General features: G+C 39.1%; 1 protein-coding gene and 1 long non-coding RNA gene across 4 annotated transcripts in view; one reads left to right on the top strand and one right to left on the bottom strand.

The window, feature by feature from the left end:
• LOC310665327 overlaps window positions 1–11,062 on the top strand; it is a 152,783-nt gene extending 141,721 nt beyond the window's left edge. The window contains exon 4 of the long non-coding RNA XR_014505403.1: window positions 10,980–11,062. This is a non-coding gene — a long non-coding RNA (uncharacterized lncRNA). The remainder of the gene's footprint in view (window positions 1–10,979) is intronic.
• The window catches only part of LRP1B (LDL receptor related protein 1B), a 728,211-nt gene that overhangs the window by 34,903 nt on the left and 676,040 nt on the right, over window positions 1–17,268 (bottom strand). For all 3 annotated transcript variants that reach the window (XM_083404224.1, XM_083404226.1, XM_083404225.1), the window contains 11 exons: window positions 17,082–17,211; window positions 16,795–16,901; window positions 15,694–15,826; window positions 13,458–13,580; window positions 12,289–12,411; window positions 10,969–11,106; window positions 9,063–9,197; window positions 6,512–6,631; window positions 4,987–5,228; window positions 2,471–2,694; window positions 1,102–1,208 (listed from right to left, as the gene is read on the bottom strand). In XM_083404224.1, coding sequence (XP_083260350.1) covers window positions 1,102–1,208; window positions 2,471–2,694; window positions 4,987–5,228; window positions 6,512–6,631; window positions 9,063–9,197; window positions 10,969–11,106; window positions 12,289–12,411; window positions 13,458–13,580; window positions 15,694–15,826; window positions 16,795–16,901; window positions 17,082–17,211 — 1,582 coding nt within the window. The remainder of the gene's footprint in view (window positions 1–1,101; window positions 1,209–2,470; window positions 2,695–4,986; window positions 5,229–6,511; window positions 6,632–9,062; window positions 9,198–10,968; window positions 11,107–12,288; window positions 12,412–13,457; window positions 13,581–15,693; window positions 15,827–16,794; window positions 16,902–17,081; window positions 17,212–17,268) is intronic.

Raw genomic sequence — 17,268 nt, 5'->3', positions numbered from 1 at the left:
TGTATTTTTGTCTTGTTGTGTGACCTGCCCTGAGATCATCTATTGATGAAAGTTAGGAATCAATTAATTAAAGAACATTCCCTTTTCCCCTTCTTGTTTTTTTCATTGGCTTGCTGCACTGCAGAGCTAAGGTCCCTTTGGATACTGCAAACCTCTATATATAATTCACACAAAAAAAAAATATTGATGAGAAGCTACCTCTATTATTAATGTGTGTCTGCTAACATAGTGTTGATCCTATGCACATTTCTTCACAGTTTATAAATATTAGCATTTCTAAGACTGGGGTGGAGAACTTTTGTCCCTCCAGATGTTGCTGGACTGCAATTCCTGCTGTCCCTGACCATTGGCCAGGCACACTGGGGGTGATGGGGGCTGCAGTCAAACAATATCTGGAGGTCCACAGCTTCCAAGAACAATGATGAACTGTGCCTTATCAGCCTGTAGGCAATGACATTACAGTGAAATCTAATAGGCCATGGTTTAGTAAGGAATGATTAAATGATTACTTTGATGATCTGAGTCATGTTAAGAGCTGCAGATGGTAAAAACATTTGAACCATAAAATGGTTTAATTTCTTGCTGCTGCTGTAACAATTTGACATTTTATAAGAATGAAAGGGTTTTTTATTATTTCTACTGAGGTAATAAGCGTAAATCAAATACTGCAAGTTATATATAGCAACAAAAGATCTTCTGAAAGTACAAAATTGATCTTCCACCTGGAGGAAATTGTGAAAGGCTTAATTCTGGATAGGTGAAAGAGATACATATCTGCAGCCTCAGAAAATGACAGGGGGACAAAAGGAAAGGAATGATGCCATCGGTGCAACACACAGTGGTCTGCTGAATGGGACATAATGCAGAATCAGCACCTTCACCACCTCTGAATGAACTACAGAATGTCTTAAGTATTCTTAGCTGAATTAGAATGCATTAAACATAATTCTAATTTGGGTCAGAATATTTAAAATATATCAACCATTTTTAACTCACGTAGTACATGTATCCTTGTGACAGATTAAAAAATCATTTAACACATCGAGTCTTTGGGAAAGAATTTACATTAAGGGAGGGTATAATAAATAATAAATTCTGTACCTGTTGGTCTTTGCAAATTTTTCTGTACTAATATCCTCCTCAAGGTCCCATCCATTGCTGCTTCTTCTATGTGAGAATGGTCTCCAATTACTGTCCAGTACATCATGCTGGAAAGACCAAATACGAAATCACTTTCGACTGACAAGCGTACATAATGCTAAACAGAAGAGGATGCCTACTGAACTTTGTCACCATCTTCTATTGGTTTCAACTAAGAATGCAAACATTTTCTTTTGAACATCAACTCCAGTGGATCAGAATAACATCCTATATGCCAAACATTAAATGCAGATGCCCTCGCGTTTACCTTAATCATGTAAAGGCATCTTGCACCCTATAAATATAAGGACCGAAACCTGTACAAGCAGGCATTCTATGGCAGCAGTAAAGAGTACAGAGAGTGATTTGGCTCAGCACTGTGCAAAGTATATCTCATATTGGCACAAATACATTATATCTAGAGACCCATTGGATGTTGTTTGCCAGTGAGTAGCTTTGATCATTCATGGTGATGTCTCTGCCACCATATTGTGACACTGCCTGGCTATGACACAAGTGATCCTTACCCTGCAATTGCCAGTCGGTGGTGACCTCTTAATACATAGTGTGTTCCCTTGTTCACTACTGTGTTTACTCCTGAGCTGCCATCATTTAACGGTTTCCTTGGCTAAGATCACCAATTTGTTGTTGAGGCATGCTTTGTTTTTCCAGGTACATTCCAGTTTGGTTGAATTAATCACATTCTCTGTTATTCTAACTTCGAGGGATGGGTTTCTGTTAAATAAATGTGCATGATTCCTGTGTGCATATTCTCTTCTTGCCTCTGGCCGGGATCCAAAGATCCATCCTACATGTTCCATATTTTCAACTGGGCTTTGGGTTGCTGTTTCTTAAACAGCACTACCCAGTATGATACAGGGAATCTGTTGTTCAACAACAACAACAAAAATCCTGTAAAATAATTTCTACTAAACCTTTGAGCTAGTCTGAAGTAAGTTCTCTGGAGCCACACTTCTGTCACTAGAATTGTGTCTGTTTTTAAAAGTGATGTCTTTCAAAAAAATAATAATTAAACTTCATTTAAAGCTTGAGTAGGACCTATGTGACTCAGGTGAACCACTTAACATATTATTCACATAGGCTCTTGTGTGCAGGATATGTCTTAGCATTGGCTGAATATGTAGCTTAGAATGTGGGCGAAATATGTGTAACAATTATTTTCTAATTCTGAACAAAAGTCATCCAAGACACAGAAACCACACTGAACGATCTAGTAAGATAAATTTCCTAAAGCCAATGATAACATGTACAAAGTTAGGTTTTAAACTCATAGAACAAAAATAGATCAAAGGTCTTCTTAACAACCTACCCTTTGGGAGGATTTACTGCAATTGCATATGGTTCTCCTGCCATATTTGTAAGGAGCCTTGTGCAGTTTGGTCCATTTATCTGTCCTACATTGATGGAATATCTTAAACTTGTCCAGTGAGTTGTATAATAGCTGAACCAGTGCATTCTAGAATGATCAGTCCAGTAAATATTTCCAGCTATCCAGTCAACAGCAATATCTCTAGGCCTTTTGAATTCAGGACACTAGGAAAAAACACATCAGATTTTAAATTTAAAATGGCATACACTTCTCATATTTTAAAACTAACATTTTAATACTGAGTTCAAATGAACATTTGAAATAAAGAATTGAAAAGGCGTTAATTTCAATAGTCTGCAATATCATACAATTAAACATGGAAAGATCAGTATTAACAAAGATCTTCTGAGGTTTAACATCAGCAGTCACCAAAGCTGCTCCACTTTTTTTTTTTTTTTTTTTTGCAAGTTCCATATGACAATAAATTGCTGTAGGGAAAATATGAATAATAGGTAGGAGGGTTGCCAGATGGTTGCTTTGTGATATGTCACAATCGGCAAGCTTTCCATCCCACAGCACAACAGGTAGCTATTTAGGCACCTGTGCTTTGTGGTGTCCGGAAAACATTCATTATGGATTTTGCTAATAACTGTAAATGAATAATTGGCAGCTACTGAGGTACCATGCAGCAGCAATGAAGCAGTCGGGAGGTGGAACCCAACTGACAATGAAAGCAAGGCAGACAACAAGTAGCCCAAAAGTGGGATGATGGAGGAAAAGTCTAGCGAAATCTTCAGGTGATGAAAGAGCAAATGGGGTACAGCAGCTCTGTATGCAAAAGCATAGAAGAGTAGGTAGCAGACCCAGGACGATCATGTTTGCTCAGCTCACTATGTTTAGACACTACCAGACAAGCAGTTCAGGAGCCCAGTTTTTCATTGTAGGGAGCATAATTGGTAAAGAATATTCCTTGAAATTGCAGATTGTTCCATTTCAAGCCTGCACATTTCGTGGTGCAGCAAATGGTTTTTAGCCTACTGGTGTTATATTTTGATCTGTCAAAATACTTAACAATTTTCTTTTTGCAATTCAGCCAAGTAGAAAAAATGAATATTTTATTTATCAAGCTCCTGATGGTTGTATAAAGCACAGGGCAGACATGCTTTATCTGATGGTCAGACCCCGAACTAAGTATTTTTGTTTATAGCCCTGACCCTTCCCCTAGAATGTTTCCCTCTCAATTTTTCAGGTATACCACCGCTAGTGAGCGTATTATATTGTTTCAAAAATGAACCAAAAAAACCCAACCTCAACGAGAATAATATCTTTGCATTCAAAGTGATATATTGTACACAGAAAACATTAAAAAATTATTTTCATAAACTAAAAGGTCAGTTCAATCTCCAGGTAATATGATAAGGACTGCATGGGGAAATATATGTATGCATATGTATGTGTGTGTGTGTGTACCCACCCACACCCACCCACCCTTAATCCTTGAAAAATGAGAAAACTACCCTCCCTATTTAAATTGAATATTAAAGAAAAACTCACAATATCATCATAACAGTGTTATGTTACTCATAAATGCCTTCAATTATTTGCATAAGACACATGGATTTGATATATGATGGTAACAAAGACCTAATGGTATTATTGTTTGGCGCAACAGTTTCCAAAATACACGGACCAAAATTGAGTTTGAATTTAGGGGACTAGCCATAAAAAATGCAAATTGGATAACAATTTCCAAACATATTTGAACACTCTTCAATAGCAGCAAGTCTTTGTTAAATAACTACAAATAAATATAAAAAATACGCCTGGATCCTCTTAACTCCATGCCTTACCACCTTGATGACCTCGATGTGCTTTTCTCCAACCACCAATACACTGTGCTTTTTCTCTCTACTGCTAACCCTGCCGTCCCCTGCTGCTTCTTTGCTCTGATTTACCCAGTATCTATGCTGCTTTGCAGCACAGGAGCAGGTCATTAGGCTTTTGTTTTGGTTGCATGTAACATTAGTTAAATTTTTTTAAATTCTCATAGATTCCCCTGAAGTCTTAAGCTGAAGGACTGAAGTCTGTCAGCTGAAATAACCTGAGGGAGGTATTGTGATTGACAACATGCTTTATTTATGTTTGAAGTTTTATTAGTCTCTTTATTTGAATTATTTATATGCCACCCTGGGAAGGCAGCACAACTGAAAAGGCGCTTTCTATGGTCACAACCCACCTCACTTCAAAACGTAGAGGGATTCTGTGAAGATGATCATAACATTCAGCTGGTTCATGTCAGAGGAGGCAGTCCTTTATGTTCAGAGTGAAAAACAAACCCCAGCGGGAGCCCCCTTCATATTATTACTAACCTAGGCTAATTTGAATAGTAGGTAATCAATCTTGATTAATGGGGACTTTTTATATTTCAAAATTACCACATGTAGTATACAAAAACCAAGGGGGGAAATCCAGTTCCAAATTAAAAATGAGCAAAAATATATGCTTAGTTTACTTACTATCACACCATTACTGCTTTGTCTCCTTTCTCCCTCATGGATCTTTGTATAGAAAATGCCTCCTGGATTAAATTGAGTACTCCAAATTATAATTTCCCCTTGATAATATAGATCCATTCCAGTTATTCTTGAATTATGTTCAATGTGTGCAATCTGTTGATGAACATCACTGTAGTTGAATGGATATACAAAACCCAGGATATCAGTGTCATTAGCAATGTAGAGAACTTGATCTTCAGAGCCTGGAGATTATTGTAATGAAATACAAAAATAAAGTAAATTTCAACTACTAAGAAGTAATGTGCTTCATGTATGTTAAATTTTCATATTTATTTGGACACTCCTGTTGCCATCCACACCCCACTTAGCTTTGGATACTTTTAAACACCGCTGAAGTCAATGGGGCAGTTTCAAAATAATTCCAGAGGTAAGTGTAGTGTGGAATGAAACCCTATGGCCTTCCTATAAATAAAATATAATCTAATTTTAGCAACAAGTGTCTCATATGTAGGTATATTGAGTAACCTCCCCAGGATTATTGTTATGTGGGACTTCAACATTCAAGCCAAAACTGCCTTATCACAGCTGGCTAAGAAATTCATGACCACTGTGACAACCATGGGTCTTTCCCAGTACATTACTAGCCCTACATACAAAACAAGTGTTTGTCTTAGAGGAAAGTATATTCATACTCTTTTCATGGTCAGACCATTTTCAGGTGAGTTTTGTCTTACTGTGGCTACTTCTCTCTGTGGAGGTGTTAGGCCCATTATGATGGCCCACTTCCAGAGATTTGTGGAAGCTGATCAGTTCTTAAATGATCTTGGAGAGTTCCCAGTTAATACGACTGGTGCTCCTGTGGAAGCCCTAGTCTCAGTATAGAATGGTGAGATAGAGAAGGTGGTGCCCTTGCTGTATCAATGACTTTTGAGGCTATCAACCACAGGGTACTTCTGAGGTGGAAGTTTATCTCTTCTTAAACTGCATATTATGTGACTTGGCATTCTGCACTTCAGTAGCAACAGTTCAAGGCTTTTCAATCTGGAATATGATACTGAGAAAAAGCTGTTTCCATAAATGCCTCTCTTTTCAAGCGTAAGAGATGCAAGCACAAAGCTGTAATTATCTCTTCACTTAGGGTGTTATTCTTTTCGGCGCATATCAGAGATATAAATAGCAACACATGAAAGCAATGCACTTGGACTGCAGAATAGGATGTACACCTCGCACAAGCCGTTCATTCGGTATGGAGCCAGGTTTTAAGCAACTTGAGATATGCAGAACTGGGAGGGCTTGGTAAGGATATTGGAGGTTGCAGAGACTTCCCATTGACTAGACTGTCCTGATGCACTGTTTCCATATGCATATGCATGGGGGGGGAGTGGGGGTAGGGATGGGGAGAAGAGAAGGAATTCTCTGCTGAGTTGTACAGGGATTCATTTGCTCATGAGCACTGTGGACTTTTGTGGGAAAGGATTATGTCCAATATGTCAACTAGCACATTCAATTTGTTTTGTCGTCTTACCTTTTGCAATGCAGCTGCTGTTTCTTTCTTTATAATTTTTTTCACAAGTACATTTGTATGATCCTTTCACATTGATACAAAGTTGGGAGCAGATGCCAAATATTGCACATTCATTGATATCTAGAAAAGAAAAACCTTTATCATTTCTTTTTCAATTCATTGTAGAAAGTCATGACGGATAACCATAAAATTGGAACTAAGATTTTTTTAAAGCCCAAAGCAATTCAACTGTTAAAAAAAGAAAAGAAAAGAGCTATTAGCTCAGTCTATAGGTTTAACCTTAGACTCCTAGACTAAGCAAAAGATGCACAGATTTGAGTTCTGGCATATTATTCTAGCTACTGTAAAGAGTTTAAGCAGTCAAGATGAGCAGTTGGCAACTTATAGGCAGTCCCTTCAGGACACCAAGTGTGAGACTGTTCAAAACCAATTCAAAGAATCTGTTAAAACTGAGTCTTCTATAGTTCAAAGTGTATAAATCAGCAATTCCAAGCTTAAATAGATATGCATGGTTATATCTCAGAAGAAAAACAACCAGCAGTTTTGTCATGGATTTTGCACAGAATGGCTTGATCTTCAAGTGAAGGCTGCTTAAATTCTAGAGGCTATTCTCCATTCAGGCTCTTGGATGGCATATTGTAAATGCAGCAACAATGGAAAAGAAAGGTTTCTTTGGTACACAACAGTCTATGCTGCAAGTAGATAGCTCTCCTATAGGAATTAACTGCCTTGATTTTAGCTAATTTCACTAGCTCTTCTAGATCAGATATCCTGTGAACACAGTCTGCAGTTATATTTTGTATTTTTATAAAGCATACAAATCCGAAAACATACTGGATTTTACAACTTGAAAAAAAATCCATTGCCATCAAAGAACTGTCTACCTTATGTAAAATGGTTCAATGACAAAAGTAGGAAAATGCTAAACAACAGAGATAAATTTGGGGAGAAAGTTGGGCTGTAACTGAGTAAGAGCAACTTTGAAAGATGCCTTTCTCTCTAGCTTTCTTTCACTTGGTCTCTGTTTTATTTCTGTTGCCTTCCATTGGGACTTTTATTCATTTGTTTATTTAATTTATTTATCTATTGCAACATTCTTTTATCCTACCTTTAAAACTAGAGCAAAACCCCTTCATCTGTTTGCTGCCTGATCTGCACCCTTACATCGTGCTATAGTCACATAATGAATGGAGCTCCTTTTTATTTACTTCGGACTGTCCCTCCTTCCCCCATGTTGAATTACGATGACCCAAATAAAATGCCAGACTTAGGTGTTCTCCTTAACTGCTTTTATTCATAAACCTATAGTTCCAGAGTTTATAAGCTTGGAAAAAAATAAATTGCTTTCCTTGATGAGAAGAGCGTTGGTTGAGGTATGCAAACAAATGTGAGATATAAATGCTATGAGGCTGCTGTCACAAAGGCATCCTGTGGGAAATGGGACACAAGGAAGGATACGATAGTCCCCTGTGCAGTTGGGGAGTTACCCTCCTATGTGAAAGCAAGCCCCAATCTACCTCTCTCATTCACTTTTCTGATGGTACCTCACTTGCCCACACACCAGATCAGTTAAGGAGCACAAGGCAGACTAACGCTGGTAGTCTCATAGATTCTGGGAATCCCTGCAATTAAGCACCTTCATTTCTGGAAAATTTGTGGTATTATTTATTTAAATCTGTATCTGTTAAAGGGGTGGGGAGGCATAATAAAGACAGCCAAAATCTTAAGAATTTTGCAGGAGCTTAAAAACACACACAAAAAATATTATGAATGGTTAACTTCCTAGTACAAAACAAAAGGTTTTGTTGTCATTAATTTCAGACCCCCAAAGTGGACATCTCATAACCATAGGTAAAGGTAAAGGTATCCCTGCCCATACGGGCCAGTCTTGACAGACTCTAGGGTTGTGCGCCCATCTCACTCAAGAGGCCGGGGGCCAGCGCTGTCCACAGACACTTCCGGGTCACGTGGCTAGCGTGAGAAACTGCATCTGGTGAGCCAGAGCTGCACACGGAAACACTGTTTACCTTCCCGCTAGTAAGCGTCCCTATTTATCTACTTGCACCTGGGGGTGCTTTCGAACTGCTAGGTTGGCAGGTGCTGGGACCGAACGACAGGAGCGCACCCCGCCGCGGGGATTCGAACCACAGACCTTTCGATCGGCAAGCCCTAGGCACTGAGGCTTTTACCCACAGCGCCACCTGTGTCCCATAACCATACTTGATTGTTATTTGTCCGCTGTTTCAAATTCATTGTAAATATATAACTTTGGACCTTTTTATTATTGAATTTCTGTTTTTTTAATCTGTTTTTATAATACTATTTTACTGGTTTTTGTGTTGTAGCTCTGTTTCTATTATACTGTTCTACTGTTTTCAATTCATGTTTTTGTATACCACTTGGGGATTTTTAAATACTAAGTGGTTTAGAATGCTTTTGAATACGTAAAACAAAAATAATTGAAGGCCATCTTTTGACATTTAATGTTGCTATTCATTTTTATGGAATATTTTTGAACATAAGGATTTCAAAGCAGTTTCTACACAAATACCTTCACATTGCCAGTTCCTTCTGTTCCTTTGAAATCCAGGCTTACACTGACAGAAAAGAGGTGTTTTCGTTTTATTACAATATGCATCATCACCACAAGGGTTCACATTGTTTTCGCAGCTATATTCAGTTAAGCCTAAAAAGGAAATAACAAAAGATGCAAAATCAAATGGATTTTAGTTTATTTCCATGTTTGTTACAGAACATCCATAGCCAGTGTCTTCATTCATAGCTGATGAAGAATTTTGTCTCCAAAGAAAGTCAGCTTTAATTTTTGTTTTGAAGTTAGTTAGTCCTGATATTGTATATGGATGTATATACAGTAATGCCATGTTTCCAATCCTTCATGGTTTGCAGAATCAGGAATGAGATCCATGCTCCAACCCCCTCCTTTCCCATAATCAGCTTGGTTATTACTTCCGTTGATAAAGCCATTTTTGAGTGAGCCCTCAAAACCAAGTTCAGTTTGTATTCTACATACATACATAATTTTATTTTTATACTGCCTTTCCATAGCTAAAACCATGCTCAAAGAGGTTTTACAATGTGAAAAAATACATAATTGCAAACAATGAACAAACACCACAGCCCAATAATCTGTTCAGGTGCCTCAGTGTTTGGAGCTGGAGTCAGTCCTCCCAAGCCTCCCTTCTAGAAAAACCATCACAATATTTTCCACTACAGTTTTATTTAAATAGGTTTATTAGTAGGAAAAAAGCAAACAAGAAATAGTGTCCAAGATGAACTTTGTAGAGCCAGTGTGGTGTAATGGCTAGAGTGTTGGACTATGACCTGGGAGACCAGGGTTCGAATCCCTACTCAGCCTTGAAGCTCACTGGGTGAATTTGGGCCAGTCACCATTTCTTAGCCTAACCTACCTCCCATGGTTGTTGTAAGGAGGAAACAGGGAGGAGAACTGTGTACACTACCTTGAGCTCCTTCGAAGATAAAGACGGTATGTAAATGTAATAAATAAATAAATTTCTCTCAAGGCTAAAAGCAATAACGGCTCTTCCACACTCCCACTCATCCTGTTCCTAGAAAGCACAGATCTAAGAGATGTGCTGCTTCTCCCATAGCTTTCCCTGGGAAATCTGCTCCTTTCTGCTGAATCAGAGCAAACATTAATCTGAGGAAAACACAATTGATGTTTGCTCCAATTCAGTGGTAAAGAGTGGATTTTCCTGAGTGAAAGTGGCAGGACAAGCAGCAAGGGAAGTGTGGGTGAGCCCTGTCAATGTTTGGATTTGACATCCCGCTTTATCACTACCCAAAGGAGTCTCAAAGCGGCTAACATTCTTCTTTCCCTTCCTCCTCCACAACAAACACTCTGTGTGGTGAGTGAGGCTGAGAGACTTCAAAGAAGTGTGACTAGCCCAAAGTCACCCAGCAGCTGCATGTGGAGGAGCGGAGACGCGAACCCGGTTCCCCAGATTACGAGACTACCGCTCTTAACCACTACACCACACTGGCTCTTGATGCATCTCATTCCCTTATTACATAAAAGACTGCTTCAGATTGCAGATTGGAAGCTGTATTTGCAAAAGGGAAGTGAGTTCTTTAAATCATTTTAATATATTTATGTATTCCCCTCATTTTTAACATACAATGCACTTTACGATCCCGATCAGCTAATAAATTAACAGGAGGAAGCAAAGTCAACTTTGGCTCAGTGGCCACTTTCACATGTAAGCCAAACTCTGGTTTACTAGCACCATGTGAATGTACAGGCCCTTGGGTAAGGTCATAGATGGTGTGCTCCTCTCCTAGCTGAGTTACATACTGTTTGGTTCATGCTAATTTAGATTCTACAAGATTACACATAACAGGTTCTATATAATATAAAAACATGTTCTTTTTTTATTATTCTGAGAATGGCAAGCTTTCAACTTCTAAATCAAACTTACTTGTTTTACAGCCTTGCTCATCTGAACCATCACCACAGTCATCAAACTGATCACACTCCAGTTCCACAGGTACACACCGCTTATTGCTACAAGCAAATTCATCCTTTTTACAAGGCCTTGCCTTATATGTAGTTTTGTCTGCAAAATGTTACAAGTGAGCAATCAGATTTTTCTCCCTTTGATATTATTATCATTAATGGAACAAGTGCATTTAACAATGAAACATTACCAATAAAAAAAATAGTTTCCTGGATATGTAGAGACCTACTATATACTTGCAGCAGCCCATGAAACATGACAATCAGAAGATTTCCATTTATCCCATGGGAGAATTCAGCATCCCAGGATGCACATGTGCATGCTACAATTGCCCAGAGAAACACATATTTCACACAACGGTGTCTGCACTTGCTGCTTCAAGAGGCGGCGAGAAAACACAAAACTGAGAGGATGGAGCTGTTTGAGTTGGCATACACTCCCCTACCTCATTTTCTTGTTTTCCACTTGGGAGAATAGCTTGGCCCTCATTGTCAGGCTGTTTTCACTGAGTATCATGTGAAGCAAGGAGTGGAAAAAGGAAGATGGAATATGCTGGTCCAGCCTATGGTCCTCCTGTGCTATGCCTACAAACAGCATTGAGTACCACTGCACTGTGTACAATGTATAGAACACGAGACAGAAAGTAGCAAAGGGGTGGTGGCTGTCGTTACCACGCTGATGTTTTAGCTGCAGTCAGTTCTGCTACTCATTCCTTTAATTTCAGTTCTCTATTCCACTGTGAGTCAAGGCCTCACTCAATGAACCAGATATGACTTGGACAGTACAGACTTTGGTACTTATCAGGGCAAAATGATCACAATGGTCCTGTGAAGTCCAGGTGATCGCGTCAAAGACTTGGACTTTATGGGATATCCTTAACATGTAAGAGATGTTAGCAATTCACTGAATACAGTTGTTAGCCTTAGGATTATGTATTGCGACTGCCCTGCTACCTACTTAGTCTGCATACATAGCCCAGTTGGTAGAGCACAAGACTCTTAATCTAGGGGTCATTGGGCAAAGATTCTTGCATTGCAGGAAGTTGGAGAAGAAGATCCTTATGGTCCCTTCCAACTCTGATTCATCCAATTAACTGCTAATGGTCCCATACAGCTTGTCCCATTACTTAAGAACATGGTTTCACCCTGTAGGCCACCAAACCTATCAAGGATAGTACACAACATCTGTGCAGTGTTGACGACAAGATATAATCCACACATTTTCATAAATCAAATGAGAACTTTGGTCTTATGATAATCCAAAGGGGGAAAAAATACCCACCACAATGGTCTTCATCTGAGTCATCACCACAATCATCAATCCCATTACAAATCTGCTCACGTCTCAGACAGACTCGGTTATTTCTGCATCGGTAAGGCCTTGTTGGGGGACATGGAAATTTTACTGTGAAAAAGGGAGAGAGAAAACTAATACTATAATGCTCATTATGTATGGAATGTATCCGCTTTGAATAGAGAGGCAAAAGTGATTACATGTCAGATATAACCTTGGATTGTATCCAGTGATCCTTTTGTGTAGTTCTGCTACACGGGGGTTACATTTGCACTCTTCTACCCCACCCCTTGCTCAGGAGGTTCCTCCTTTCCTCCTACCCACCCTGGGGTGGGTTAGATGGGACAGGAGAGGAAGCAGAAACTCAGCTGTGGACACAGAAGTCTGTTGTGCCAGTAGATTCAAGGGATTCAGCCCCTTAAACATTTAACCACGCCTTTACTATATGTATATATAGTGGTACACTGAGTTACAAATGCCTCGGGTTACAAACACTTCAGGCTACAAACTCCGCTAACCTGCAAGAGTTACCTCGAGTTGAGAACTTTGCCCCAGGATGAGAACGGAAATCGTGAGCTGGCGGCGCAGTGGCAGGAAGAGTGAAAGCACACCTCTAGTTAAGAACAGTTTCAGGTTAAGAACGGACCTCCGGAATGAATTAAGTTCATAACTAGAGGTACCACTGTATTATGACTTTAAAACGGCAAGATTTAGGAGAAAAAGTATTGCTGAAATGTTCTCACTTCAATGCTAGCTCAACTATCAAAAAAATCCTCTTGGAATATTTGGAGGGACCATGCAACATTACTGTGTTTTAACTTGCTTCTTTCCAATGTAGTATTTGCAACGTTTACTATAAAGACATAGGCTACATACACGCTATACCTTTAAAGCACCTTCGAAACACATACTTCCCCTCAAATAATTCTAGGCTCTTCTGTTTACCCCTCACAGTTACAATTCCCAGCAGATCACAGAATTGTGCAAGCACACCTTGTTCTATGCACTCAACAACTTAGTTGAATCCTGCCTACAATGTGTACGCAGTCATAAATACGTATGAAAACTAAACAAAACAAGTGACCAAGCAAAACACAAAACTGAGCAGTCTAAAGGTAGTCAAATCAACAAACCATACTGTAGGAAATGAAACTTACCACATATTTCAGGGAGTTCATCAGAGTTATCTCCACAGTCATCTTCTCCATCACAAACCCAAAAATGCAGTTTACAGAGCGAATTGTTGCAAAGAAACTCATCCGATCTACATATATTCCCCCCTGAAAAACACGGAAAAACCAAAATAGTTTATACATAGATTTTTATGCTTTAATTGGGTGTATAATGTGTCTGTTATTTTTCTATAGGGAAGCTGTTATCTTTTTGTTTGTGCATTTGGGGACAGATGTCTTGCTGTATGCCGGAGTCCTTTCTAATTCCTGGATCAAATATGGGTTGTTAAGGTAACAGAAATTGGCTCTGTGCCAGAGGACAAATGAGTGGGCTCCCCTCCCTCACCTGGCTGTTACTGTGAAGGACAGGCCAGAGTTATGCATGTGAGCTGGAAACTAGAAGCAGGCAGCAGCCTGGGCAGCTGACAGATGAAGCCATGCCTGATTTCTGCTCGGATCCTAGGCTGTGGATATGGGAGAAGCAAGATCTTCTGGAGGTGTTAATGCTGTGACTCCCTCCATTGTAGGCTCAGATTGTATATATGTTTAAATAAACCGCATGTAATAAAGACACCACAGTCTCCGCTGTCCCTCATGCCAAGGAAAATGGGCCCTGGTAAGTGCCTGGACCCGCTGGAATTTTACATTGCCTGGAGATTGGGGTGGTGTGCATTGTTTTTTATCATTATCATCATCATCATCATCATACCACCCTATACCTGGAGGTCTCAGGGCGGTTCATAGAATAGAATAAATAAAAATAAAAACAACAATCCAATAACCCCACCCCATATATATAATTCAGCGTTGTGTTTAATCCATGGACTTGATTGATTGATTGCTGCTGCCGATTGGAAGTGGAAGGGACATCAATAGGGCAACAATTTTCAGCACCCAGTAGGAACGACCATTTACCACTCCTCCTATAAACCAACTCAGAACAATGTTGTGTTATCTGATGTAGAATAACCGCACAGGCACTTCAAATACCATTTGGGTGAACCTGCTCTCGCACTACCACCGTAGTCAGTGGATGAGCACAATGCGTTACAATAACTTAAAGGCAAAAGAAAAAGAAGAATCTATGCCATTTGCTGCTACATTTAGCTGTTAACCCTCAATTCCTCCCAGAAAACCCATTAAATAAATTTTATCTGCCCCCACAGTTGAAAAAGACAAAGTCTCCCTCTCTACTTGACACTTGCAAATGGGCTAGTGAACTGAGATGGGCATTTTATTTAAATCCTATTTTGAAGCACGTCATTTAGATAAAGTAGCCTATTTTCAATATGGTTTTATTTTGGTCATTTCCTAAATCTGATTTGCCTAAATCTTCTAAAATAATATGCTATTTTCTAAAATGAAAAACGAACTTAATAGAGGAAACAGTGTTTTTCTTCAGAATTATAGATCTCAAAAAATAGGTGGGCTTAATGCAAACACAGAAGGATTGATAAAAGAACAAATCCAAAAATCAGCAGATAGTTTAATTATAAATACAGCCTTCACAGAGCACACACTTCAGAGATGGAAATTGGGATTATTCCTGTGATTGCCTAGGTTTAGGATGAGCTAGATTTGTGAAAAGGCAGCCTCAATGAGATAATATTGCTCTATATTTTAAGGGATTACTACAAGTCATAATTCTTTTTTTTTTTAAGGATATGGCTTTTCTGAACAAACTAGTGACAGTTACAAAAATGCCAAGTTGTGCTAACGGCCAAGGAAAAAGGTCTATTCTACTGAAAAAAATGTGACATTCTACAGGTTAAGGTAAAGGGGGTAGGAGTATCATCAACCACCTCTGTTGCTACCAGCTTTTTCTCCTTTTGTGCAACTTATAGCACTTGAACATTTGGACAGCAACCTGAAAAGAGCTGAAGGCTGCAGTCATAAGGCCAAGTTGCAAGCTCCCCTTCAGTTCAACGGGGCTTGTGCCAATAGAACAAATGTAGTTCTGTTGTAGATCTCCCCCCCCCCCCCCAAATGGTGATCTCTTACTCAGAGGCAGCTTCTTTTCCTTGTACATTCTTAAAGCAAAAAAAAAAAGGGGGGGGGGCAAATTAAAATTACTTTGTTTGTATTAAGTTTTATGCAACACAATTTTACCCATATCTACTCTGAATCAAATCCCATTGAGATCAATGGATTTATTATTATTGTTGTTGTTGTTGTTGTTGTTATTTAAATAAAAAGTGGGGAAGAACATAATAACTCTCACCTCTGTCACAATGTTGTTCATCACTGCTATCCACACAGTCTTGGATTCCATCACAAAGCCATCTGATAGGGATACAGTGGGCCTTATTTTTACATCGAAACTGATCTTCCTTACATTCTGTTACACAATCCATCTGTTTAAATACATTTATATGTGGCAGTATTTATAAACAAAAGCAACAGAGTTATAGACAGACCAAGTAGAATTCGGCAAAACTGATAAAATTAATCCAAAGGTCATTTTTCTCTTACTGGCAGAAAAGTTACAATTAACACTGAATCTAAGTAACTACAAATGCAAACAACACCATTTTGAGTTATAAAGGAGGGGACATGACATCGACACCTTTGCCCTAAAACCACTCCTTAGAATCCAAAGTTACAGGAGTAGAAGAAGTGTGATTGTGCACTGGGCTTTTCCACCTCTCCAGCTTTCCAACAAGACTTTTTGTGAGTATAGAAAGTTGGGACCTGGGAAAGAGTGCAGGGGCTGGAGGAGGAAGGGGTATAAAAAGAAATGAAGGAGGGATCTATGTTGTGTGACTGGAAGTGCCCTTGCAGAAGCACAAAACACTTTTGGATACTGCTCAGTAACTAACACCCAGCCCACGGAGCGCCACTGTTCTTATGAAATTCCCCATATTTATTTCTTTATGGATTTATAACTTGCTTTTTGACCAAAGCCATCAAAGTGCGTCACAATGTGAAAATGTAAGGATTAAATTGTTGCATGCAGTTGCATATTGGTTTTTAAATGCAACAATTAAAACAGCAAACCTGGGCGTACTCAAGTAGTTGTCTGATCTTTCAAGCTCCTCAGACAAGAAACAGATCTGGTGAACCTCTGACATGAGGTAATTCCAGAATTTGGGGGCCAGAACTGAAAGGACCTTACGGCTATGCAAATCAATGAAAGATTCAACTACTCCATTATTGGGGGGGGGGGGATAGAAAAGCCCAGTAATGACTGAGTTGTTTGCTTTTCTGTACAAGGAAACCCCTGGGGTAGAATGAAATTCCACAATATTTGCTACTTTAAATTCAAATTTCTAAATTTGCTAGCCAAAACTTTAGAGCAGGTCAAGACTAATTAACTGCGTACCTCATCAGAGCCGTCAGGACAGTCATATTCTCCATTACATCTGAAAGATGCTGAGATACACCCTCCGCTGGCACACACATACTCACTCGAAGAGCAGGTTGGAGATGCTATTTCAGAAATATATTTGGCATTAGAGAAAGGCAGTGCACTGGAAGCTTGGCATTTGGTAAAATCTGTATTTCTACAGAGTGGCATGTTTGGTAAGGGCAAAATATATTACTAACAGTGTTTTTCATTGCAGTTAATAATTCTCTTATCCCCCACCCCACCCCCCGATAAAGATTTACCTGGTTCACAATTTTTCTCATCTTCCCCAAGAATGCAGTCATCATGTCCATCACATTTCCACTTTGAGGAAATGCACTGACCATTGGAGCATTGAAACTGGTCTTTTAAGCAGCCAGAATCACAGTATCTCTGTCATAAACAAAATAACGCAACTAATTGACGTAATATACAGTACGAAGTGCAAAA

This window comes from Podarcis tiliguerta, assembly GCF_965153285.1.
Source record: "Podarcis tiliguerta genome assembly, chromosome: 1".
NCBI classification, from domain to species: Eukaryota; Metazoa; Chordata; class Lepidosauria; order Squamata; family Lacertidae; genus Podarcis; species Podarcis tiliguerta.
The sequence above is the reverse complement of the archived record's forward strand: the minus strand, read 5'-3'. Positions and strand labels throughout refer to the sequence as shown.